General features: G+C 34.5%; 2 protein-coding genes across 7 annotated transcripts; one reads left to right on the top strand and one right to left on the bottom strand.

Annotated features, from left to right (window-relative positions):
- The first annotated feature begins 151 nt into the window (after positions 1 to 151).
- On the top strand, positions 152 to 23,606 carry Iml1 (GATOR complex protein Iml1). Of its 6 annotated transcripts, none has more exons than XM_073087826.1 (27): positions 152 to 405; positions 985 to 1,122; positions 1,736 to 1,905; positions 2,163 to 2,429; positions 2,782 to 2,924; positions 3,207 to 3,394; positions 3,620 to 4,097; positions 4,543 to 4,688; positions 5,259 to 5,459; positions 6,057 to 6,209; positions 6,663 to 6,818; positions 8,071 to 8,085; positions 9,415 to 9,632; positions 10,112 to 10,275; positions 10,715 to 10,889; positions 11,249 to 11,446; positions 13,125 to 13,208; positions 15,957 to 15,997; positions 17,126 to 17,197; positions 17,425 to 17,623; positions 18,185 to 18,290; positions 18,723 to 18,944; positions 19,364 to 19,524; positions 20,049 to 20,217; positions 20,738 to 20,966; positions 22,490 to 22,589; positions 23,352 to 23,606. In XM_073087826.1, the coding sequence occupies exons 1-27, from the start codon at positions 363 to 365 to the stop codon at positions 23,553 to 23,555; spliced, it is 4,440 nt and encodes a 1,479-aa protein (XP_072943927.1). In that variant the 5' UTR covers positions 152 to 362; the 3' UTR covers positions 23,556 to 23,606. The 6 variants fall into 6 exon arrangements, with proteins under 6 accessions (XP_072943927.1, XP_072943925.1, XP_072943928.1 ...); XM_073087824.1 differs by lacking the exon at positions 15,957 to 15,997 and adding an exon at positions 14,862 to 14,944; XM_073087827.1 differs by lacking the exons at positions 13,125 to 13,208; positions 15,957 to 15,997 and adding exons at positions 11,906 to 11,923; positions 14,862 to 14,944.
- Positions 23,607 to 23,681: 75 nt separating this feature from the next.
- Positions 23,682 to 26,572, bottom strand: Caspase1 (caspase-1). Its single transcript, XM_073087832.1, has one exon. It carries the CDS (start codon positions 26,353 to 26,355, stop codon positions 25,471 to 25,473), a length of 885 nt encoding a protein of 294 aa, XP_072943933.1. The 5' UTR covers positions 26,356 to 26,572; the 3' UTR covers positions 23,682 to 25,470.
- Positions 26,573 to 26,930: the final 358 nt, after the last annotated feature.

The raw sequence follows: 26,930 nt of genomic DNA, 5'->3' as shown, positions 1-26,930 counted from the left end.
ACTAGATTTCTCAAAAAATTCTCAGGATCAGTACGTCTGCCGTCAATATAGACATAGACAATTCAATAAACAGTTCAAGGAGTATACTTATAGGCTTTCTGTGGTTCAACCAAGGGCTATAATAGGTTCTGTGGGTTCAACAGTTGTCATGTTGAAGAACTGTCACTTTGTTTTTATTTTTATTCGCGTAATTAATTTCTTTGAAGGAATAAAAGTTGAAGTATAATTTGTTGTTGTTTACTATAATATAATATGTACTTATTTCATATTAAAAATCTTCAATAATGTATAAAACATGTTAAATTCATATAGTAGCAAGATAATATTTGGATACTTCAAGTTATAAAGCTTATAATTTAAAAATGAAGTCATTCAAATTAATCGTCCACCAATCCAGCTTTAGCAGTAAGTCCTCTTCTATATTATTACCCGAAGTCCAAATGATATTTATGTGAATTGTACGGCCCTGTAGTTTTAGTAATCTCATATACCTATAACAGTATTATGATAATTTTAATACCTTGCATGCATGCATCATGAAACAACTCATCCACGGATCTATGAATTAATTGGAATAATTATTAAATTTATAACACTTCCATGATTTATTTAAATTCCATATTTTATCTTCATGAATGGGTAAAGTTGAAATAAATATTAGTAGGAAAGGTTTCATACAATACTTAAAGTTAATCTAAATATATATAATTCAAAGGTGACTGACTGACATAGTGATCTATCAATGCACAGCCTAACCAATGGACGAATCGGGCTGAAATTTGGCATGCAGGTAGATGTTATGACATAGATATCTGCTAAGAAAGGATTCTGATCAATTCTACCCCCAAAGGGATAAAATAGGGGATGAAAATATTACTTCGTAACGCGAGCGAAGCCGCGGGCAAAAGCTTGTGTGTTATATTATGTTCAAACATGTTTATTATAAATTGTCTTTTGTGTGATTCTCTATTTTTGCTACTACAGCTGCGGATTTAATAATCAACCTCAAGGAGTACCCTGGATTGGTGGAAAAAGATATTGTTGAAATATATCACCCAGAAAATGATTACCCAAGATTACTGTTGCAAGTCACCAAAGTTGATGTGTCAGGACGTGGCAGAGGTGAGGATATTTCAACAACATACATACATTTGGTAATGACTTTGTTTTTCATGTTTCGACAAATGTAATGAAATTCAAACTTATTTGTACTGCTGATAAAATTATTTATTTATTTACTCATATCTTACATCTAACATTACAGGGTTGCGTAATGCGTTAGTGTACTTCACCTAATAATTGATGTGCATCCCAAAATTCCCAACTGCAGTTCTTCCATTTTGTATAGTGTAATATGCACAATGTTGCATTACCTTATCATATTTACTGTGTTATTTAAAGAGTGATGTTATGTATTTGGCCTTATCAATATTGTCTCTGTCAGAGCTCAATGTTCTTATTAATTATTAATGGCTCAACCTCAACTATGAGCAATTTATTGAAAAATATTGTTGACCTCTAATATCTTAGAAATATCTTGTAATGTTCCTCGTTCCACTCTCTATTTATCCAAAGCAATAGAAAATAATCAAAAATTGTTGCAGATATTATGTTACATATTCATATTTAAATAAGTATTTCTACTATAAAGTATAACAATCAGTAATATTACTATAATTATTACATAGCCCTTTAATATTTAATCAATACTTAGTACATATTAATCATTTTTCAGACACCATAAGTGTTGAACAAAGTATAGCGACAACATTTCAACTGAGAACATTTGCTGATGTTTATGTCAATAAGGTCAATGTGGCAGATGTTGCCTTGGACTCCGTGGAGCTCACTTTCAAAGAGCAATACATGGGAAGGTCAGAAATGTGGAGGTTGAAGAATCATTTGGTGAGGTTATAAAATTGTAAATTTCATTTTATTTAAATCTATAAATAAAGGCCAGCTAGTCTCTTGTATGTAATAAAAACAAATACAGAAACAGATTACAATTGGAATCCAATTCGAGATTACAACTTCTTCTTGAAAATGAAATCTTTTATATAAGCAATTTAGTATGCATATCACCCACATCAAAAATAGAAATTCAATATCAAGATTTTAAGTATAAATATTTCTATATACTTTATTTTTCAAAATACTTCCAGGTCAGTACTTGTGTGTATTTGAATAAAAAAATTGAGTACTGTGGAGGAGCTATTAGATGCCAAGTGTATGAGATGTGGTCCCAAGGAGACAGGGTGGCTTGTGGAGTCATCACTGAAGATACAAAAATTGTATTCAGATCATCAACTTCAATGGTTTACTTATTTATTCAAATGTCATCAGAAATGTGGGATTTTGATATCCATGGAGATCTGTATTTTGAGAAAGCAGTCAATGGATTTTTAGCTGATCTCTTTGCTAAATGGAAGGTATGAACTTTTGTCTCTCTTTAGTATATTGCAATATATTATTATGTATTACTAGCTGACCCAGCAAACATTGTGTTGCCATATAAATAAAAAAATGTTAAGGGTGAACAACCCTTATCACTTAGGGGTATGAAAAATAGATAGTAGCCGATTCTCAGACCTACTGAATATGCATATATAATTTGGTGAAAATCGGTAAAGCCGTTTCGGAGGAGTATGGTAATTAACATTGTGACACGAGGATTTTATATATATGTATCAATATAATAATAGTGAAAATCAGTCATCCAATAAATAAGTGTCTGGGTCTATTAAGTTGAGCATTACCAAATTTATTTATATCTCATTTCAGAAAAATGGTAGTAACCATGAAGTAACAATAGTTTTGTTTTCAAGAACATTTTACAAAGCAAAATCTCTGGAGGAGTTTCCGCAACACATGAAGGAATGCTTACAAAAAGATTATAGAGGCAGATTCTATGAAGACTTTTACAGGTATATTCTTGTAATGTTCCTACCTTGTGGCTTTCCACTTATTCAAAGCACTTGTGGTTTAACAACTTTTGGTACAGTTGCAATATATTTTTTCACGAAATTCAAGTGATAATAAGTATGTGTCTGACGGTAGGTTGCTACTGTCGCTCATGGACGTCTAATCTACCTGGAGTTTACCCTCTCAACGAGAATGCAACATACAACAGGGTAATACTAACTACTTAAGTGTGCCAGTATGTAACTAAGGTTGAATATCTTCTATTTAATTATTATTTATTACAGAGTGGCAGTCCAAAATGAGAGGTATGAAGACTGGTCGAATGTTCTCCTTCAATTGAGAAGATTGTTTACAGATTACCAAAAGATTGTTTTACAATACCATGAGAGACCCAATATGGAGATACCAACAGCCATAAACTCAACTGCTGCGCAAGGGAATTTTCTTGAAGTTCTCAATATGAGTTTAAATGGTAATATATCTGTGATTTAAAATATCTAAAATATTTAAATATCTCTAGTTTCTTAAGATCATATACAAACTTATATATTTACAATAATGAGTCTTAAAAATTATTTTAAAGTCTGCCCTAAATGAAAGGTTTAAGACCATAGTAGGTATATCAATTCGCACTTGCCAATTTATATACATCACACATTTTTAAGATTTTTAATGATATACTTGTATATTTTTTCAGTTTTTGAAAAACATTACTTAGACAGATGTTTTGACCGCACGGGTCAGCTGAGCGTGGTCATAACACCGGGGGTGGGTGTGTTTGAAGTGGACAGAGAGTTGACCAATGTTACGAAACAGAGAATCATTGACAATGGCGTTGGCAGCGATTTAGTGTGCGTCGGGGAACAACCGTTACATGCAGTACCCTTGCTAAAGTTTCATAATAAAGACAGCAACTTGAACTCAATAGACGACTACTCAATGCCTCACTGGATAAACTTATCATTCTATTCGACCAACAAAAAGGTCGCCTATTCGAACTTCATACCGAGAATCAAATTGCCGCCGAGGAAAAGTCAAGAGCCATTAAAGAAGATGTATGAAGATGAAAATAAAAGCAAGTTATTGAAGGAAGATGAATACATGCATAACTCTATTTTTGATTACGACGCATACGACGCGCAAGTGTTTCAGCTACCCCTAGCTCATAGTACTTGGTAAGTTTTGTAATATAATAAAAAAGGTAATGGGTAGTATAAAAAGTTCTTATTAAATAAATAGAATTATTAGTTTTCCGTACCCAAAGGGTAAAAATGGAACCCTATTACTAAGACTCCGCTGTCTGTCCGTCTGTCTCTCTGTCTGTCCGTCTGTCACAGGGCTCTATCTCTGGAACCATAATAGATAGACACTTGATTTTTTTACAGAGAATGTATAATGGTGGCCGCTATAACAACAAATACTAAAAATAAACAAAGTTTTATATAAAAATGGGTCCCCATCCATCAAACTGGTATTTTTCGAACTGACTGTTGAACCGTTATAGGTAGACAGTTCAAATTTTCACAATGTATATTGTATGTATAAAAAAAAAGATTGGTAGTACGGAACCCGGGGGCGGATTCGTTTTACACTTGACCAATTATGTTTTAATCATTTTAGTGTTCAAAGAGTACAAAGAACAAAGAAAACTTCAGTCGCGGGGTTAGAAGTCAGCAGAAAAAGTCCGCCAGCTACAGCAATACACCACAGGAAAATGTCCGATCCCGACATTCATCACAGTCTAGGAGACATCTTGCTCAGCTGCAGTGAGTATGAGTAATGAGTATGCAATGTACAGCATGTATTTTTTTCGGTATATTCAATAATATTTTCAATGTACATATATTTCAACATAAAATAGTATCTTTTATACTGACCACTCATTATTCTGGAAAATAAAAAAAAAGGAAGTATAGAACTCGTATCCTTTCTAAAATATTTGCCAATTTCAATTAATAATGTGATCAAAAATAGCTACTTTTGTTTATCGTTTTCGCTCACACATTATAGTAAACGAGGGAGAGGTAAATAGGAATTCCATCAAATTAAATCTCAAAAATTAATTTTACCCTTTATTTTAATTGAATCAAGTTATATATTAATCTTCTCCACACTTGACGCCTCACGTGGCGGTGCCGTTAACATACCGGTCTGACGCGCAGATTAGATTCCCGGCCGGCTAGACCTCTAAATGATGAATTTAGATTTCTGTTTCTGGGTCTGAGTGTTTTTTTATATGTCCATATGTGTGTCTATGGCACCCACGATACAGGGAATTCAAGTGTGGGGCTGTGAGTGTAGAAATTTATTAAGCGTTTTTTTTTTATATATTTCAGACAAGTATAGCGTGAACGAAACGAGCAGCGACGTAACCGACTCTCCAATATCGATGAACCGGCTGTCTCCTCGGAGTTCCATTACCACCAACAAGCCGGTCATGCGCACCGGCCGAGCGCTCATCAACCCTTTCGATCCATCCCATGTTACTGTAAAGCTGACTAGTAATAGGCGACGTTGGACGCATATATTTCCTAAAGGTGAGTTTTTTACATATCTCAATGTGTAACATATGGGATTGACTACATCTTTATGAATTTATAGCAACTTTTGAGTTTACATACATACTTGTTTCACGTTCATATGTGATTAGAGTCGTACATTTCCTATAAATAGCTTTTTAATGTTATAACTGAATTTTTGATTGAACAAGAATTGGTTATCTGCTTTTTTAAGGTTGCTCCATAAATCACTGTATGTCAGATACAATGCGTACCCACTTTACTATGGACCACTTAATCTGAGGTTTTAGATACTGATGAAACATATAAGTAATAGACTAATAGCGATGTAATTGAAGCTACCACCGCCACACCTATATCTGCCTAATAAAAGCAGTGTTAAGTGCTACTGTGTTCCAGTTTGAAGAGTGTGATAAGGGAAATATACGTTTACCAGGCGTTTTAGCTTCGCCCTCAAGGGTAGCATTGCGTCTGGGGTCTCTAATCATATTTGGGATTCATGCAGGTGATCATGATCGACACTGGCCGACACTATCAGGTGGACTGCATGCACGTTTGCTACTCCCTTATTATTAAAAATGTAATATAATGTACCTCCCCCTTCCTGGTTTCCAGGTCCCACGGGAGTGCTGATCCAGCAGCATCACTACCAAGCGCGACCCGCGGGAGAACCGGCTTCCCGCACGGAGGAACATCGAGACACCAACGTTCCAAAGGAAAACGGTTCATCAATGATGAACAACAACCATCCCGTTTATCAAGTTGATGGTAAGTCTAATTTTAAAAATGTTTTTTTTTTATTTATCATACAAATTAGCCTATATTTTTGTGAAAGTATTACTTTTCATATATACTTTAGTTGGTTTTTGTTTGAAATTTCTATTGTATTAATATCTATACCTGTATTATGGACATACCGTAATATATCTAAATCTAATGCTTTTATATAGTGTAGTTGCTTATGATAATATTAGTAATTTCTTAATTGATAATATCAGTAAATTAGGTATGACCCACGTGATCTAGTTGTTCTATCGAAAGATTCCAAATTACCTTTACCGTCAGGCGACAAGCGAGAACATGGGGAATTTATTTTTCTAATCTAGATCTGAAGTTTAATTCAGTGTATCCAAAAACAAGAATACAGCTACACTAATGATATTGAGTGTAAAAAAATCATTTTTTTGCTTGGGCATAAAGAATACCCAATTTCGTTTCTAGGTAACATGATGAGTCGCAAGCGTATGATAAGCGCGTCTGGCGCGTTGAGCGTTCTGGGTACGGCTCTGGGTCCGGCGTCCACGACGAACAACGCTTCCCTCGCCCTGCTGTGGGGCGCTACCGGCGAGCAGGAGTGGACACCCGCTCTTACTACAGGTATAGCTGTTCTAATCTATGACTCTTCCTTTGGTCTACATTACTAACTCTAATATTTCCTAACATAGTAGTATAATGTTTAATCAAATACTGGTAACATTATTTAATTTTCATGAACCAAAAATATGTAAATTATCATTGTCTTGTAAATTGTAAATATTATTCAACATTTTAATTTAAGTTTAACATTTTAATTTACATTATTTCATAGCAATCATACTATTATAATCATTTTTCTGTGTACATACAGTGCCATCATCTTTCGAAATTACATAGAAGAATGTGAATGTTCTGCATGATGTTCTCGAAAGTATTGGAAGTGTATTAATCTGAACTTGTATACTGGCTACAGTGTTATGGACAATTGTTTAATTTTGAATGGGAACTAGTGTCCCCAAGTGGACGTCTACAAGATTGATGATGTGGGTGATGTTTAAGGATTATTTTAAGATAGATAGGATCTTCTATGGGTGTACTCGAAATAATCGAGACTTTTGCGAGAATTCAACAACTACGTTGGGATACACATACTTTATTATTTTACATTCGAAGTAACGAAATAGAATAATAATTAATAAGGAAAAGTGTAATATCTCTTAGATGTTACATTAGACAAGTGTCTCGGAACCAATCAGTATTCATCCATTAACTTCTCATATACATAGATTAGTAAAGATTACTCACTCCTAACAAGAAAATGTAACCAGTTTTGAGCATTGAAATTGTCACTGTCATCTATTTTCGCGTTAGAAGAATAATTAAAAAAATGCCGTTTTTAGATCAATTACGACTGAAACGATATTTCTCCGCACTTTTTCTTCGATTTTGTGTTTTTGCACCACTTAACTGCGCATGTCGGCATTGTTCCGCGTAAATTACACCATAATACCTACACCTATCTTTATACTCATACATACATACATCATCATACATGTATGTACTGCATCCCTTCGTGATAAATGAATAATCTGAAGAGAATCGTGCGGTATTACTGAAATATCGTTAAACATTATGATTGCTAACAGCCTAATTGTTTATGAAAACATCCGTTAAATGCATTAAAAATAATTAATTATTTACAGTCTATTTCGTTACTCCGTCTAAGAATGGTGTGCACATTTTATTCTATCAATGATATGCCACTTTGGTGTGTCATGTGCTTATTAACTAAACGATCATATCATTTTAATGTTTCATGAAATCGCCGCATTGAACTATATCTTCAAATCTGGTTGGATCGTTTGCGGCCTAGCGAACCGAGCTATAGGTTTGATATCACATTCATTGGATTTGCATCGAGTAGTTACTGCGAACCCTCCTTCTGTTAGGATAACTATGGAATTGGGGAACTTGGGGGAAATGTTTCGTATTGTAAACGCAAATTGCTTTATAAGGAATGAATAGCGAATTCAATTTGTAAGTTATCGTCCAGTGCAAATGTAGTTTGCTTAGTACCATATGGAATTTGGTTGTATAAGGCAAGTTGCCGTATTTTCGTATTGAAAACTTGCAAGAATTAACAACAGTATAATATGCGACAAAATATAAAAAAATGTACTGTGATCGCAGTGTTTTGAATTTAGTTTGTTTAATTGAAGTTTAAGTATTTTTAATTAGGAAAAATACCCTTAGTATATGTATTTAAAAAAAACACTTTTCAAATATTTTTTGGTTTATACATCTTCCAAAACCTATAGGTACTACAGTAACTACATTTATAACAAGACAATAAGTACAAATGCAACACTTGCTGAGTTCCACTCGCAAACTGCTTGATACAAATTAAATAGCAAATCCAATATTTATATGTCACAATATAATCATAAATATGTATATCATGCGATAAAATATAATACAACATGCTAAGACCATGATTGTAATGAAATCTAGGCTTTATTGTACGGACGAGGCTTAACAAGTTTAAGCATGTTCTTTACTAACAAGTATTTAAATTATGCTAAAGAATTGGGCTGAAATTATAACGGCTTACGGAATTATAATGTGTACAATGGTATGTAAATTCATGTGTAGATAATTTCATGATTTTTTATTTTTTTATATGGTTCGAATTTGTTAATTCTTTATCACCAATAGGATTGCTTGGTTTTCATGGAATGCTATTTCATTGTATGAATTTCAAACAATCCTGTTGATGGAGGTGATACATATCGGTGGAATGGAGAGGGACCCTGAAACATCTACCTTGGTAAAATATATAAAACAGAACATTTTGATGCAAATGTCCATAGGCGACGTTAACTACTTTCCATCAGGTAGCACGTATGCTTTATCGTCAGGTTCAAATATAAAAAAAAATAACTTAATGAAATTATCTATACTTATGCACACTGCTTTATTATCTGTTACTACAAGAATGCTTTCATAATATGTAAAGCTGATATGTGAGATCTAAAATTATACATCATTATCAACTTTGTAATACTAGATCTGCACATCAGTATTGGGTAGTCAGAAAAACTAACACGATCGTACTCTAACTGCATTGGCATTTAACAAAATTATCATAAAGGCTTAACACTAATGCTGTGTAGCAAAATCACTATAACTCTGCAATTTAGAACAATTTTCCTTGCAGGTGTGGATTGGAAGTCTCTCACCATTCCAGCTTGTCTGCCAATAACTACAGATTACTTCCCAGACAAGCGATCTTTACAAAATGACTACTTGGTCTCTGATTACAACTTACTGCCGGATGATGTGAACGCAGATTTCGCACAAAACAGAGCGATTTACAAGGAACCACTCACAACGAATGAGGTGTTTAAGGAATTGGTGTCGCAGCGATTGGCACAGGTAAGTCTATCGCTATTTTAATTATTATCCAATCTATCCAATGTGTATCTACCAAAGATCAAAATTTGACAAATTGTAGTATGAAGTTATTGTCAAATGACAATCTTTAGCAGGGAAAACATTAGATAGATTGACTATTAATAATGTGTGCATGTAATAGCTATTAGTATAACTGATTGATTTAATCGTAAAAATAAAAAATGTGGTTCATCAGTAGAAATTGTGGGCCTTCAAAACCGAGCATAAAATGACTACTTTCGATCAAAGACGTCTGTTAACAAGTAAAGTTGTCTATCGAATAGGAGCTTGTAATTTGCCCTACTTTTTAAACCAGAATACAGCAGAGTTTAAAACTGCTACAATAAAGTTATTTTGTACTCTAATATTTGTGAAGTGGTCATACCACCATAACCGGATTTGGTTGGTTTAACCAATGTTAAGTTTTGTCAAGTAAACAAGTTTTATGTCTTTGTTTCCAGGGATTCCAACTTATAGTGGGCGTGAACGAGAACGAAGTAATAGAAACTCACTGCGGCGCGCCGCCCGCCGCCAGCGCCAAGAGGTACCTGCTGTCCATCGGCCGCATCTTCCACGAGCTCACGTTGCTCGGGAACACCATCACCGTAACCAGATACCGACCCAGGTAACACTGTTTACTGTTTACTGTTTTAAGGAATGCAGATGTAGGTAGACATAAGTAGATGTATGCGCCGATAATTATTATGTATCGTCAATATAATAGGATTAGAAAATTAGTCTAGAAAAACTGGTTCTATATGGAGTTGATTAGAGTTGCCACGGCGGTAGTCACCAGTTTCATTCAGGTGGAAATCAATTACTGCCCTCTTACAGTAAAATAAGTTTTTTAGCTAATGCTTTGTTGCCACGCAACATTTTTAATTACAGTTTATCAATATCATCTCATCAACCGATTCAATACGTCATATCAAGGTTCTAGGCAACCGCTTGCGTTACTAAGATATTTCAAATTATGACATATGTGTACATGAATACTATACCAGACAACCATTTTTTACTAGATGAAAGAGAAGTTTACATAAATCTAAATTTTATAATTTCAGACACCCATACCCACCGTTCAACATCCACTACCGGTACCGGTTCCACGCGCCGAACCACGACACGTACGAGGTCTCCTGGGTGTCTTTCACCACGGAGAAGCTGGAGAACTACAACTGGAACTACATGGATCATTACATCTGCACGAGAGGCGATACGGACTTTGCTCTTGTTGAGGTCTGTAAGATGAGTTCAACAAATATATTGCTTGATATCAAAAATTTAATGTCATGAAAATCGCATACAAAATACAAACAATCATAAATTATCCCACTCTAAAGGAAAAGCACCAGTAATACTGAAAATATTATTAAAATTTGTACATAAGTAGTATAAAAAAAAACTCAGGGAAAAAAGCAAAAAATAAATTAATAAAGTCAATTATTAAAATTATAATGGCCGTCGTATCGGATCTCGCATTTATTCTTTTCATTCCTTATTACAGCATGCATAATTACATAACATTGATAAATAATTATACTCTTTGTAAAACTTTAAAAATATTTTCAACTCAAATATTTTTAATTAATTTTCAGGCAGCTAAATACTGGCGTTTCCGCACACTCCTCCTACCACTGTACAATCCGGCTACGAAGCAGATATTCGAAGACGACTCCACCCACTGCGACATCTACCCAACACCCACGCGGCATGACCTCGACAATCTCACCGAGGGCTTCCTCAAAATGACTGAAACGTATTTTAATAAGGTCAAAAGACCCAACAAGCAGAGGGTAAGTATCGCGTAGAATAGGGAATTAATTAGAAATTACAGAAGTAACGGTTTAAAAGTACAGTCAGAATTATTTACTTTCCGTTTCTCCTATTAATGTCTTAAAAGTGTAAAAAACTGGTATGTTACATAAATATATTATGCCGTTTTTAATTATAAGAGAAAATCACACAAATAAAATCAATTACAATAGCTCGCTTTATTTTAGCTTTCGATTCTTTACGTTGTTCAATATATTGTTAAACTATAATTAATCAAAAATTACTTGAGAGCATTCAGGGAATACCAATTACAGAAAACATAACTTGATCTTTTATGATACTAGTTTATTAAATTTAATCGTGTTATTGGTTAATCTATAAGGAATTTGGATTACCTTGAGTGAACATAGTATTTCGACGTTAGTAATTTATATGCTTGGCATCGGATATATTTTGTAAACAATCTTCTTATTTTAAAGAAATTCCTGGGAGAAACGGTAAATAAATATATTGTAAAATTAAAATATTAATTATTGTACATAGTTATATTGACAATTAATTTAATTTAAATCACAACGTTTTGTAAAGTATATTTCATTTGTAGAGTATTTATATGGAGCTTAGTTTATTGTATTCATCTTAAAATCTTTCATAGGATTTACTTAGATATATTAGTTTGTATATAATTCAGATATCTTGATTGTTAAATGACAGGTTATGTTTCTAAATATGTGCATAAGTCTCTAACTTGTAATTAGCATGAATAATTATTTGCACCTGAATGTATGTGTATGTATGACACGTAGATGAATTGCACTGCATGAATCTTAAGTACAGCACATGTTTTGTTAAAAAAGTTCAACTAAAATGCTTTCACTTTTTCAATATTAATGAATAATTAATAATAATCAGTTCTATTAATTTTCCAATTAACTATAAAACCTCGAACATGAAATTTTAAATCTCACTTGGATTGAAAGTATGTTGCTACTGCGCATGATTTGTACCTACATATATAATTACGGTTGAAAAGACCTTTTTGATTAAAGTAAAGGCATACTGTACTGCATCGTGACTGCATGAGTGTTGTTACTTGTCGTCGATGTCGGTTACTTTCATTCGTTCACTTGCGCACGCGATTTACAATTTCCTGTTTGAGACTACGCATGATCCGAATAATCGGCTGTACCTTCAGGTCGTATGTGCGAATTTGCGTCGTTGTTCTGTCGTGTTACAATCGATGTGTCCTCGCACTCTGTGAGTCTGGACGATAAAGTGCCAAGGCACCAGTAGATGCCTCGTAACGTCGGGCGCTCAACGCCGTCGTTGGGCGGTCGGGGTCCGGAGGCGACAGGCGTCCGAGGTGGCAGAGCCAACACGGTTCGACCGGGGAGGTACCACCGCCACACCTACTTCTAGCGTGAAACACTGTTTCGGTAGAAGGGTGTGATTGCCGGCTGACATGTGTACGAGGCGGACACCTTAGTCCTCGGGGGTGGCAACGCATCTGCGATCGGCTTCAGGTAGAACCCCCGTTCTATATGGAGTCAGTTGCAGTAGCCCGGGCGGCAGGGACCACTTACGATCAGGTGGACTGCATGCTCGTTTGCCGCTTAGTTTAAAAAAAAAAAAGAAAACGTGGGTGCCCCGGTCCGCGAGGCAAGCGGGGTGTGAAGACGTTCGGTGTGGTCGCTGCAGATGGCGGGCGGGTGCGCGGGGTGCGCGGGGGGCGAGTTGACGCGGCGCCGCCACTCCACCTCCATCCTCCCGCGGAGCGCACAGGTACACACCCTCACCCGCACCTCACCCGCGCCTCACCCTCACCCTCACCCCACCTCACCCCACCTCACCCCTACACTCAACACTATCACTGACCGTCATGCATACACTGCGCGACGCATATATTGTTTTTTTTTTACAGATTTTTGGCGCTAGTTACTTACGGATGCTTGTGGCATTATTTCACTATCTTGTATTGTATAGTATTTTATTTATTTAAAATAAATAATAGTTGTATCCACAAAATATGGTGAAAAAGCTTTACCTACTAATAAATAGTTACAAATAATTGTCAACCAAAGGAATAAAACAAGTCAAATGCGTTTCGCGAAAAAGAATCGTAAAAATGAGTCAATTTGAGTTTTGTTAGCTAAGTAATAATTTTATACGCTACATCAAAATTTTGATACATACTTCATGATTTTTCTCGTTTCATGTCCACATTTGAAATATTTAATATTAGTTCATCTTTGGATGTTCAAAATAATCTATTCTTTTTAAAGTATATGATACACAAGAACCGACATACCTTTCTATCTTTAATCCTTTCTAAACTAACGTTATGGAATCAAATAAATAACAATAAGAAATTATTAATATAACCATTCATTCCCTTACACAATACCTAATATAAACTCATTATTTTACCATAACTTATAATAATGTGCATAATTAAACGTTTTTGATATATTATGACTTCTCTATGTTCTGTTTGAACAAATGTTTTTAATTAAAAAAAAATGATAGAATTATAAAAATACGTTCTCGTAAACATAAAATACATTAATTCTTTGATGTGATATATGCAGGAAATGCTCGATGGGTGTCGCATGAATATTTGTTCCCACTTGCTACCAATTGTCCGCGTCCGTTATTGAATTCGGGGTATGAGTTATGAGCTCATTATATTAAGTAATAATTATAATTATTAAATAATTTATTAAACAACCTAATGGACTGGTGTGGCAGTTGACATTTGAGTAACTTATTATGCATTAGTTTAACATTGAATCGCACTAATCGTAACAACTAAACGGATTTTATTCGAACTAATTCAGTTGCCAGTTATTTCTTTAGTTTAATGTAACAGCTACTTTGGGTTTACTACTTATACCTCTGAATAGTTATGTAGTTTGACATCACCTCACGTAGACAACTCTACGCAACACGGCTTGATAACTACTCTCGTAAGTCATCACTTGTTGTAAATTATTGGTAGATATGTACATGTGACATGCGTAAATACGAGCACTGCTTAAAAATATATTTTACCGCACGGTCTGCACTCTCGTTACTGTAATTGTTTGGCTTGTTATGTTTTATTTGAGTAGGCCGATTGATACTTGATTATTTAAAGAATGATGTTGAAATTGGCGTATACTTTTCATAGCTTAAATAAAAAAACAAAGAACGAAGTTTTTTTAAATGAACTGTTCCAATATTTATTAAAATAGATACAAGTAGTAGTAAAAACAGTTGCACGATTATTTAAAAATAAAAAACAAATCTTGCCATAACGTCACATATGAATTTGTATCGGTATTAATTTTGTAATTTTTCGACTATCGAACGCCGATATCGACACCAATCTTGAACAAGATGTAGGTATAAGGTAGAGGTATGCGATGTTAACGAGTGTTGTGTGTGGTGTATCAGGGCGGGGCGTCGAGCTCTCCGTTCAGGGAGCGCGTGGGCAGCACGCGGCTGCCGGACCGCCCGCGTCTGCGAATCGAAGCTGTGTCAGTACCGCACGAAACTTATAATACGCGACGAGCTTTATGACCCTCTGAATAGTTACGAATTTTAATTTAAGCATGCTTCTGAATTGTTTATTATGCAGTGAAATGAGGTATTTTCAGAGCGGTCATACAGTTTAACGCTATACACACATGTACACATGTCATAATAATCTAATAATCAAATGACAGATGGGATACGAATATGTAACTATAGCATACGATATATACTATAACATACGTGGTAATATTTGGATAATACATATAAAATTTACAGCTGATGCTAATTGACCACTTATCGGGTACTGATTTAAACTTTTATGTTTATTATCTTGGTGGAGTGATAGTAACTATCATGTTTATAAGTATATAAATCTTTTGGTCAGAAATATATCCCGTGTATTTTTTAAACTTAATTGCTTTTAGTACTAAAGAAATATCTTAAAATCATGTGTTGTAAGTTATGTATTCGATCCCAATATGTACATAATTTCGTTTCTTCATTGCATTGCAACTATATAATCTTATACACATCTTTTATTACTTGCTGATCACATTTTTTATTTCCCGAATTCAATAAAATATTCGGTGGATTAATAAAAGATTCGTATAATAATTTTTATTGTACTGCATCATATTTTTCATGATTTCCATTTAATGCTTGCTTTGGGAACGGTACGGTGCCTTCGCAAATAGTATCTTTTTTTTTCAATATCTTAATGCCTAGCTTCAGTCTTATTTATATTTCCTGCACATAAGTATTTATTATATTATTTAATACCAATTCAATTTTTAAATTTATTTTGTTGCGTTACCTTTTTATTATTTTCTTCTTTTCCCTTATCTGTAAAAGGAACCACTTTTACCTTTGACTTTATTTTTTACAATTTTATAGAAATAACATTAACTTCTATATTGTTTCCTAAACGATCTTTTTTATCTTTTACAAATGCCTGGTATAGCGTCTAGTTTTGGTTGCTTGTTAATCTTATCCTTACTGAATGTTTCATTGCAGCAAGTTTCACCTACTAAGTCACTAAATACTAGCCAAAACAAGTAAGTACGTTACCGTTTATCATTTTATGTCGAATTCTTTCAGATTGCAAATTAAACAGTATTGGAAATATAAAACAATATCATTATAATTGACATAGTACCTCTATAGTAGTAGTTGTATTTTATTTAATAAACGAAGTATTTAAAAATGCTACAATATTGCAATTTCTTGCTTGAGGCTCAGAACTCATGGGCTGTTTATGTTTCGCCCTGACACGCGAACACATGAAAAGATGTTTTGTTTGATAATGTGAAAGTGTAGGCCGTAGTCATTTTGTTGTTGATTCTGCCACTCCCTTCTTCTCTGTTGGAATTAGAAAGGCTTTAAAATAATTAAAATTTATTTTGTCATGATTTGTAGAAAAAAAATAAGTATAAATATTATTTGCTCATTTATATTCTATGCTAGCTAGATGTCTAGAAATGTACCTTAATTCTTAATTAACCTTTATTAGTGATTAAAATAGTAATGATGCATTTGAATAATATCTACTGTAGTTTTTCTTGCTTAAAGAGCAGTGCCGCAATATGTTGCTATTTCATCTCATTAACTTTTTGATCGATCGATTAATTTATATTCCTAATTAAGCCAGCATCTCTTAAAATATGAAATTATAAGTAAAATCGGATGATAAGTGATAAAATAATTTAATTTAAGAGATACTGGCTCGAAAAATAATATAAACAAAAATGTGTGTGTTTTAACGTTTTTAAATTTAACAATATGTTGTGGATTGGGATATTTGAATATCGGTATAGCCATTAAATTTATCAATTAACGAGTGAAAGCTCTGCTTATTCCTATCGAAATATTAGTTTTCCTTGAAATATTATTCAGTCTTCAAAATATTAATCCAACAATTAATGGTCTTAAATAAAATCTACTACAATTTTTGTTTATGATAGCTTCATGATGATTTTAAGATCATGATTTATTATTTATATCCCAAGATATTCTGATTTTAAATGCTTCTGTGAACATTCTACAATATACATGTTTCATAAATGGTATACATGTTTCATAAACGGTTGGGTGCCCATTGGCTACTTCATTGTCATTTGTCGAAATAAATAAAAAGTACAGTATTGTGCGTATACATATATTCTGAAGTATTCCTGTGTGTATAGGACAGCAGCAAAAACCGTATTGGAGAGGACCCAGTCACAGACCGGTGAATGTGACGATACATACGATGATGGGTATGTTTTTTTTTTACTATGTCTCAAGTGCCTGCCATCATTCATTATCCTAGATTGTAAATGGTTTTACACACTGGAATTAAATAACAAAAACGCTCTAGCTATGATCCAGATTTCTCTGAGCCTTCTTTTAAGTGTCTAATTTGTAGAATACATATTCACATTGTACATGCCGAACATATATACTATTGAATTATAATAAAATGCCTATGTTCATTTAATTTCAGAGTAATAGAACCGAAACTGAAAGCGAACGCCTCACTGGCTGAGATCATCGAGCGCATGCGCAGCACTACCCTCGGAGTGGGGTTCTTGCAGCAGACCGTCAGTCTGCCGTCGCACACCTTCGTCTCCATCTACGCTATACACTGGCTCCAGGCTAATATGGAGAATGTCACCTATGAGAAGGCTACGAACATTATGGAGGTAAACTATTTAACAATACAGATTTTTAAAATTTTAAATCAGAAGTCCTTTGCGATGTAACTGAAGTACTAAGTTCTGTTGTGTTCTGGCTAAAGTTCTAAGTGACTACCTATATCTCCTTCTTACGTTTCTCTTCTTACCTCTACTACATCATTCATATGTATTTATGTATATAATTTCTTTTCTGTATGTGTACACCCTACCTTTCACGATCTCATATATCTTTAACTCCATCCCAAAGGTTGTCTGGAAGAGATCGCTTCTAAGCGATAAGACCGCCTATTTGTATGCTGTCTCATATATTGTTTTTATATCTTGCTTATATTTGGTGTACAAATAAAGAATATGTTGTTGTTGTTGTTGTTGACTACTATGTCAGGTAGACTCCATGCTTGCCAGGTATTTAAATTAAATTAAATAAACTTATCAGAGTTTATATGAAGAAGATTACTTTAAGACTTAAATAAAAATATGTAACACCAGATTATAATCTTTTGGAGGATATACGATTATAACTTGGAAAATGGAGATTTGTTCTCAAATGAGATCTTTTTTTTACAGAAATTACTTCAAGAGAAAATGATTTGTCACGCGTCAGGCGACACGTCTAAACGGTTCGTCGTTGGCTACTACATGTATCACATTCTTCCACAGAAGAAAGATAAAGGTATTACATATTTCTCAATACAATCAAATTTATTTAGTTACATTTAATGTCTCATAAATCATGTTGACAATACTTGATCTTTATTAAAATGTTAATATTTATAGTATAATAGTATTTATAATATATTATTAACGTAAGGGTTTTGGACTTAATGAAGGAGCTATAATATAGATGCTAAAATTTTAGTGTATATAGGTATATAATACCACCTAACTTGTTAGTTTACCTTTTTCATATCTGGACATGGAATTTCCATAAATAAATTGACTTAATATTGATGGTGATTAAACACATAAGTATGAGACGAGAAATGGAATAAATTAAACTTCTTTTAAAGATTACTCAGCTTATATCTTCGATGATGTGATATCCACATTTTTATATGTGGAAGTATTCCTTCCACATATAAAAAACGTTTGTTGTATTATCCAGATCTATCCGACTACGTGAAACCACTAGGCGACTTGCAAAGCTTCGAGAATGAATGGATGGAAGTAGAGGTGCTGGGGCCGCGCTCCCCACTACTAACAAGCGATGCAAGCGCCGGTGCCATCGACATCGGGAACACACCTGTCACTGATAACACCGGTGTACCAGCCTTCCTCTGTGATAACATCGATCCTAACTACATGCAGCTCGGAACTGATCCGGATGGTGAGTAAAGCGAGTAATAAAATATTAATAGTAATGAGTTAAGCCCTTTTACCTTTGATTGTCACATTTTGAGATCACACAAAATCAGGCACATTTACATACTGGATATAACAAATCAGAACTATTAATGAACTTACTATGACTGGTTATTTTTCTCTTGTGCATATTAAATGGTGGTTTAACTTTTGGGAAACACAAAATATTTACAAAATACTTGATTTTTTATACATATAAAAATAGGGAAGAAAATCGGCAGTCAGTGGTCAAAATTTTTTGAAATTTACATAATTTTTTGCTAGCAGGAATAAAGCATATTTTTAATTCTTTTGTTATGTAATCCAGTATACTATTTAGGTACAATCTTGTTATTTTTCTCAACCAAACATTAAGTTATGACACTAACAACGTATTCTCACCAGTGCCACTATACAAGAATACGCACCTGGACATCGACATCAACAACAAGAGCGACCGCATCGAGTGGGGCCACGCGCGCTACCAGGCCACGTTCCGGCCGGACCAGGCCTACGAGATGTGCATCCAGTGGGCCGTCGCCAGCGGGAACATCGTCGCGGATCTGGTATGTGTTGAACATTACTGTAACATAGTATAGCTACACTGCCACTGTACCAGAACACGCACCTGGACATCGACATTGTCATCCTTGGGGAGCGGCAAAGTTATACGATAATTGTGGGAATCTTTCTCCTTTTATAATTTAGAAGTAGCCACAAGCATGCTGTTGGCTACTATGCTCATTTTTCCTGAGAAAAATTGATTTTCTGCCTCTCAATCTCGCGGTCCCACTCAACGCGGTTTCAATCGCGCGGTTTATATCTCAGACCTCTAATTTTTAAGCTATGTGCATCTTAAAAATTAAGTATCGATTGCATCGGATGGACTTCATGTTCCCTTGCTACTACAGTCGTTTTAAAAAATGTGTCTTCCTTACCACACCCTCCCAACCAGAACACAACACAGTGTAACACTGTTGTTATAAGACAGAAATAGGTATGGCGGTGGAGCCTTCTGAGCGAAACCGCGAACGATTCTGGTACCTCGAAAACCCTCTAGATATTAATAACAATACGATTTTCATTACAGATAATAGGTTGGGCGCGTAAAGCTCTGAACTGCCGTCTCCAAATGGTACCGATACCGGCGGATCCTCTCGCCTTGCCGTTCACGTTGAAGTCCGACCCGTTACGAGGACCCATATACGTGCCCCTGAATGAAGCACCATTGCTTAAAAATAAAAGCGCCCTGTTTGAAGGTAAGATGATATATATTACGTATGTATATAACTTAACTTTCGCATATTCTTTCTTTATTTTAGAAAAACATATAATTTTAAGGTTTTCATAATTGTACATGAATCAGACAAGGTTTAAAATACATTTTGAGCTAAATACAAAGTTGTACTTTTAGACAATTTTGTAGACTATTTTATTATTTCAAAAAATTTAATAACATGTAATGCATTCCTTGTTTTCCACCAATAATTATTTGAAGATAAATTTAAATATAATATTATTATTTGTTCGATCTCTTCCTTCTTGGTACAAAAGTAAAATTGTATTTTTCTTATCTTTATTTATGTCTGATGTTTGTGGATATCTCCAACATATTGCATGGCTGTCGAATAAACACATTTCTAAGCAAATACCTATACCTACTAATTGCTAGATTTCCGTCCGTCTGGCAATCATAGTCCGTATGACATGATATGGGTACCATTAACATGTCCTTCTAAATCCAAACTACGAAATGCTAACATAACTCAACCCACCCAGGTTTCCCGGAGGACACGTGGCTGGAGCGTCTGTTCCTGTTCCAAGAGGCGATCGTGGGCCGCTTCGGGTTCATCAAGTGCACGGCGGAGAGCACGTCGCACGGCGAGGGCGTCGGCGACCATCTGTACGTGCACGTCACCGGGAACATGTTCATCCTCATACCCACCAGTGTGAAGAGCCGCCGTACAGCGCTACGGAAACCACCCAATAAGCCGCTTAACTCGAACAGGTGCGTCAATGTTTCTTTATGTATCTTGTATGTAGCAGCATGTTCATCCTCATACCCACCAGTGTGAAGAGCCGCCGTACAGCGCTACGCAAACCACCCAATAAGCCGCTTAACTCGAACAGGTGCGTCAATGTTTCTTTATGTATCTTGCAACATTTTCATCCTCATACCCACCAGTGTAAAGAGCCGCCGTACAGCGCTACGCAAACCGCCCAATAAGCCGCTTAACTCGAACAGGTGCGTCAATGTTTCTTTATGTATCTTGTATGTAGCAGCATGTTCATCCTCATACCCACCAGTGTGAAGAGCCGCCGTACAGCGCTACGTAAACCGCCCAATAAGCCGCTTAACTCGAACAGGTGCGTTACTTCTTTATGTATCTCGTATTTTTATTTAGTGTCGCTTAGTAAGTTTTGCCTTTCAAGTGTTGAATTATTTATGCTCTTCCCCGCAAACATCAATAGTTGCCACACTGCCCTACAAAAGGTGACGACACAATGTCTTGTGGGAACTTTAGGCACCAAGCCTTTCAATGCGAATAGGGGAAATAAAAAATTATTTGTTTACTTCGTGACGTGATTATTTTTTTATTCGTAAATTTAATTAACATTAGATGGATATTATTAAAAAAAAAAACAAACTACTTATGATTTTCATAGAAAATTAACAGGATTTTTCCTCCATATCATTTAAATAAAAACTTAAAATAAACAATACACAGCGTATGTAAATAACAGACAACTAATAACTCAAATTTATACAACTTAACATAGTATAATCCTAAAATCAAAAGTTTTACAATTACAAAGATCTTTTATATACTTCATTATAAAATAATTTCCTCCTTTCTCATTTATAACGCAGACTTGGTCTCAAATGGATATTCCCATATAGGGATTAATATTATGGTTCTACGACATTGATTTATTATAGAAAATATTACGAATACATTTGTGATTCCACACACAAAGGAAAAATCTCAAATAGTAGTTTGTTCCATAAAATAATTAAAGGTCAAGGTACTAAGCATGTCTGGGTACATACAATAGAGACGCTTGCTGTTAGATCGACCTTTACTGAGCTATACAAACGTGAGGTCAATCGCCGTATCGATTAGTATCCGAGCCTTCTTTCAGTGTATGTAAGTTATTTTAAGTTGTTGTAAATTGTTCGGGTTATTTGTGGTATGGATTTTGGCATGTCATGTTTACAGCTTGTTATTAGGTCTTCTACTGAGAAATGAGCGTGGCAGATCATATAAAAAGATCGCAAAGATTAATAATTTTTTAACAGTGACATGCAAATATTAAATTTGTTTATTCCTTTCCTACGCATTCACTCCTTAACTACCAAATATTGTCAGGGGTCCAGAAAGGGACATAGGGTACCTTTTATCCCGAAACAAATCACTATTCCCGAGCGATACATAAAAACAACTATTGTCATCAACCTTTACGAAGCCGCAGGCAAAAGCTAGTCTAAATAGTTAATGGAGTTAATTGCCTTGCTTTCCTTTGTTACAGATATCCGGTGCACTCTGAAGCGGCGCCGAGTCCACACGAAGGCTACATCACGCGACACGTCACCGATAAAAACAAAGACGATTACGACACTAACCGACGGGTTAGTATTAAACACCAAGTTATTAGAAAAAGTCTTTGCTTTTTATTCTAGTAGTAGTTAGTTAAAGGTGGTAGAACCCTTTGTGGTTCGACTCCGGCGGCACCACCGCCACACCTATTTCTACCTAATAACAGCAGTGTTAGGCGCTGCTGTGTTCCGGTTTGAAGGGTGTGGTAAGGGAGACAGACTTTTCCGAGGTGTTCCAGCTTAGTCCTCAGGGGTAGCGGCGCATCTGTGGCCGACCTCAGGTAGGAATATCTAATCCTATCTGGGGTTGATTACAGATGTCCATGGGCGGCAGTAGCCACATCAGGTGGACTGCATGCTCGTCTGCTATTCTTATATTATAAAAAAAAAAAAGCCCTTATAACATTTAAATACTAAGCTCACTTATTCTTAGTATTAATTAATTATTCATTTGACTTTGTGTGCATAAGTTTAAAGAAGTTTAACTAGAACTCACGCTAACCAACGCTCTTCATACTAAATGACTAACCACTTCATGATTCTTAGAAATACATCTTGAAACAATCAATAGTCCTTATGTTTAAGTGTCTATGACATAAACGTACTTTATTATTTGCTTTATATCTATAGTAAATTAATATGCCTATGCCAACTTTTCTGCAGAAATAAATTGAAGTTATCCTTAATTAATAATAATATATTTAAGTCTCTCCAGATACATAATTATGATGGACCACTTTTCTTTGAATCATTGTGGGTTCATGAATAATCAACGATATGTTTTTATTTCAACAGATGGGATTCCTATGGTCATGGAATCACATGATTTCTAAAAAATGGAAATGGACCCAGACACCCGCTACCGGCGACGAAAGCTTCCAAATGAGAATGCTGCGTGATTTCAAGCATTTCTGTGCTAATCAAGAACAAAGGCTAAGTCAGTTTTGGGACGAGTGCTGGGAAATGCAAGAAAAAGCACACGGAATTAAATATTGTTGAATATTTTTTTATTTTTCAGCTCTATATAAAAAATAAATGTATGTAACTTGTTGTTTGTGTTATGTTATGACTTATTTGCTTTTGTACCTATAAAGTTTAATTAAGGGTATTATAAATAAAAATTCATTTAACACTGGAAGAGAAATTTATTGCTTACTTGAAATACAAAAGTTTGTTAACAAAATATGTCATTTCGTTGCATCACAAAAATCTATGAAGAGATTCCTCTGTTACACTTTTTGTGGCAGTAATGAATACTATAATATAAAATTATTATTATTTGTGACTTTCAAGGCACGATATCAAAAATGTCCAATATGATATAGTAAATCTCCTCACAGACATTTTGAACTTATTTTACCATATCCTAACATATCAGTCATTTCAGTACCATTATCACATACACATCTAAATCTGAAATCGACTTACCACCACAAAACTAAATTCATAGATTTACTAATTTTCCAAAACTTCACTTATCAACATTGCATCTAAAATTTTTGTTAAGCACCCTAACATTAAGTAGAAAAAATGTGCATGTGGCAATCAGCACTTATATTATGGCAGTTTGAATTACGTTACTGCTTAAACACTTACAAATACTTTGATCGATAAATCTTAGTTGTACTATTTAAGAATATAGGTTGAATTCTTATTACATAATAGGTAAAGAAATGGGCAAATAAATCAATAAAATCGGAGGTATTCAAAACAACTTATACAAATTGTAAGGTAATGCATTAAGACTAATTCAATGGCAATCAATATTCTGGCTACATTTATGATATGTGCTTAAATGTGCTATGAATTGAAAATTTCAATTATATTAAATACCTCAAACAACCTAAATTTTTCATTATGTTGCAATTATACAAGTATATAATTTTAATACATTAGAGTTCATATTTTTCATGGTAAATATGTTCCAATAATATTATGCAATTTTTAATTATATAAAATTGTGCATTCACCAATAAAAAAGGAATGTTAAGTACATGATAAATTAGATCTGTACTATTGACAATTGTCAACTCACTAACAATGAGTAAAGAATTAATAAAAAGAAATTAAAAAATGCACATTTCCTAAGAGATAATTGAGCACATGTCTGTTATATTTTTATACATACATATAAAATCTAACTCTATTTCGTATAAAATTTCTTTTTCACAGAAATGTTACACATAATTTTTATTCAATTATTAAACTAAAAGATGAAAATTTTTCAAACTAGTACAATTTGACATAATCTCATAGAATCATAAATGCAATTAAAACTTACACATGACTACATTAAAAATTTATAAAATGTAAATCATGTCATGGTAAATTCATCCTTGACATGAAGGGCAGCTAGAATTACTTACATATAATAATTATGTATTATTAAAAAATGGTATAAACATTTGGGATGCAAACAGGATTACCTACAACATTCCATGCAAATTTTTAAACAAGTGAATATTAATCCATACTTGCATAAACAAATTTCATCTACACACTCTTGGACTTATAACTTGTTTAATAATTATTTAATAAAATTAAAAACTCAAATTGGAAGATCAACCAGCTTTGTGTATATAAATCTCATCAGGTATATATTATCTTGATAACATTATATTTTTTTAAACTTGCCTCGTGCATAGTGTTTGAACAGCTACCGAAGCACTCATAGATGTTATTATGCACATTTCCGATGGATTATAATTTAATGAAAGGTGTAATTATTCTATCAGATATTAATCTGACATGAGACAAGCACTAAACCAATTACACTAGAGAAACATGTTGAAATTGGTCTTCCTATAATAATAATTGTTACCTAAAAACAAAATAAAATGATGCTAAAACATAACCATACCACTTTGTGGGTATAATAAAAAACAAAATGGGATGATACACTTTCAGGAGCACCTTACTTCTTGCTGAATAGGAGGAGTCTAGTCATCATGCTAGTGATGCATGGAACTTGTTTCTGCTGATGCATACATGGCATATCTGGAGTATTTGACTCAAAATCAAGTGCCACCTTTTGAGCAACAAATGTAAGCAGAGTTAAAATATCTCGTTCATAGCCAGAGTAGCGTAGTTCTTCACAGAGGGCCTGCATGAACCAGGAACCACGGGTGGTATTCCTCCAAGAATAAAAACCTGGTACGGTTGAGAAGACAATCAAGAAATCAGCATGGATAGGAATCCTGTATGATGCGCTAGAAGATCCATCTGTCTCAGTACGGTTAGTGAGAGTAACTCCACCGTCTAGTTTGTCACCCTGACAAGCTTGAATGAAGAAGAGCTTGGGCTTTCCCGCCAGTGAGGGGCACTTATCAGCTGTGAAATAATACCACAAATTATCAGGCTTGTAATGAGTATCCTTCGCATACAGCATGCCCATCTCGCCATGCGTCAATACTGCGATCACTAAACAATCGTTCTCAGAGTGATCCATATCTGCCGTTTGACGGATATAACTGTTTATATCCTCACATTTTAAGTTGTTCAGCACCGTAATACGAAATCCGAGGTTCTTCAACACTTTGGCCAAGTTGTCGCTGTCTACGTTGGTGCCAGTGCGAGACTTCAGACTGTGGATGTCGAAGTGTTCGTGGTTAAAAATTATGGCCATGCCACGGTATTTGTGGTTCATATTGTAGTACATAGCGTTCCTATCAACTGGCATTCTAGCATAGCGACGCATAGCAGCCGAGGAATCGCTACTACCCCATGCGTCACCTTCATCTCCGCCGCCGTTCGGTCTTTGTTCTTTCTCCCCATTATCCAGAGCTTCGATTTCAGACATAATGATGCACTTTATCGTTTTACCGCTTTAAAAATTCACTACGTATTAGCTATAGTAGTTCTTTTATTAAATTCGTAATTGTAAAAAAAACAAACGGTTCACGATATTGGCAAAAACATGCGAGCGATGCAATGCAGCAATGCCAATGTAAAAATAGTTACTATTATCGTCTTTTGAGATTGAGGTTTCGAAGTAAACAACAAAGGAAAAGGATATGTGATGGTCGCGCAGCCGCAAATTGCAATGACATATTTTGCATAGATAATATTATAAGTTTGCAATTTATCAATAAAAGTAAGTAATAAATTTGTTTTATCTTAATATTAGTAAATAATATTCATTTAAGTGGAAATGTACAAGTTCATGTAAGTACGAAATTCAATTTAAATTTTATTTATTTGACGTTCCATTACAAGTGTGATAATGCTTAATTTTGTCTATTAAATGACGATACAGAGTAATTACGGTGTAGACCAAAGAGTACAGTAGGTGTAGACACTGAGGAGAAAAAAACGACTTTTTAAACTTAAAAACAAAAAAAAACAGACTATTGTAATAATTATAGGAAGAAGAGT

The sequence above is a fragment of the Epargyreus clarus genome, unplaced genomic scaffold (genome assembly GCF_041222505.1).
Source record: "Epargyreus clarus isolate Ecla_fem2 unplaced genomic scaffold, WU_Ecla_fem_2.2 ptg000026l, whole genome shotgun sequence".
Classification (NCBI taxonomy): Eukaryota; Metazoa; Arthropoda; class Insecta; order Lepidoptera; family Hesperiidae; genus Epargyreus; species Epargyreus clarus.
The sequence above is the reverse complement of the archived record's forward strand: the minus strand, read 5'-3'. Positions and strand labels throughout refer to the sequence as shown.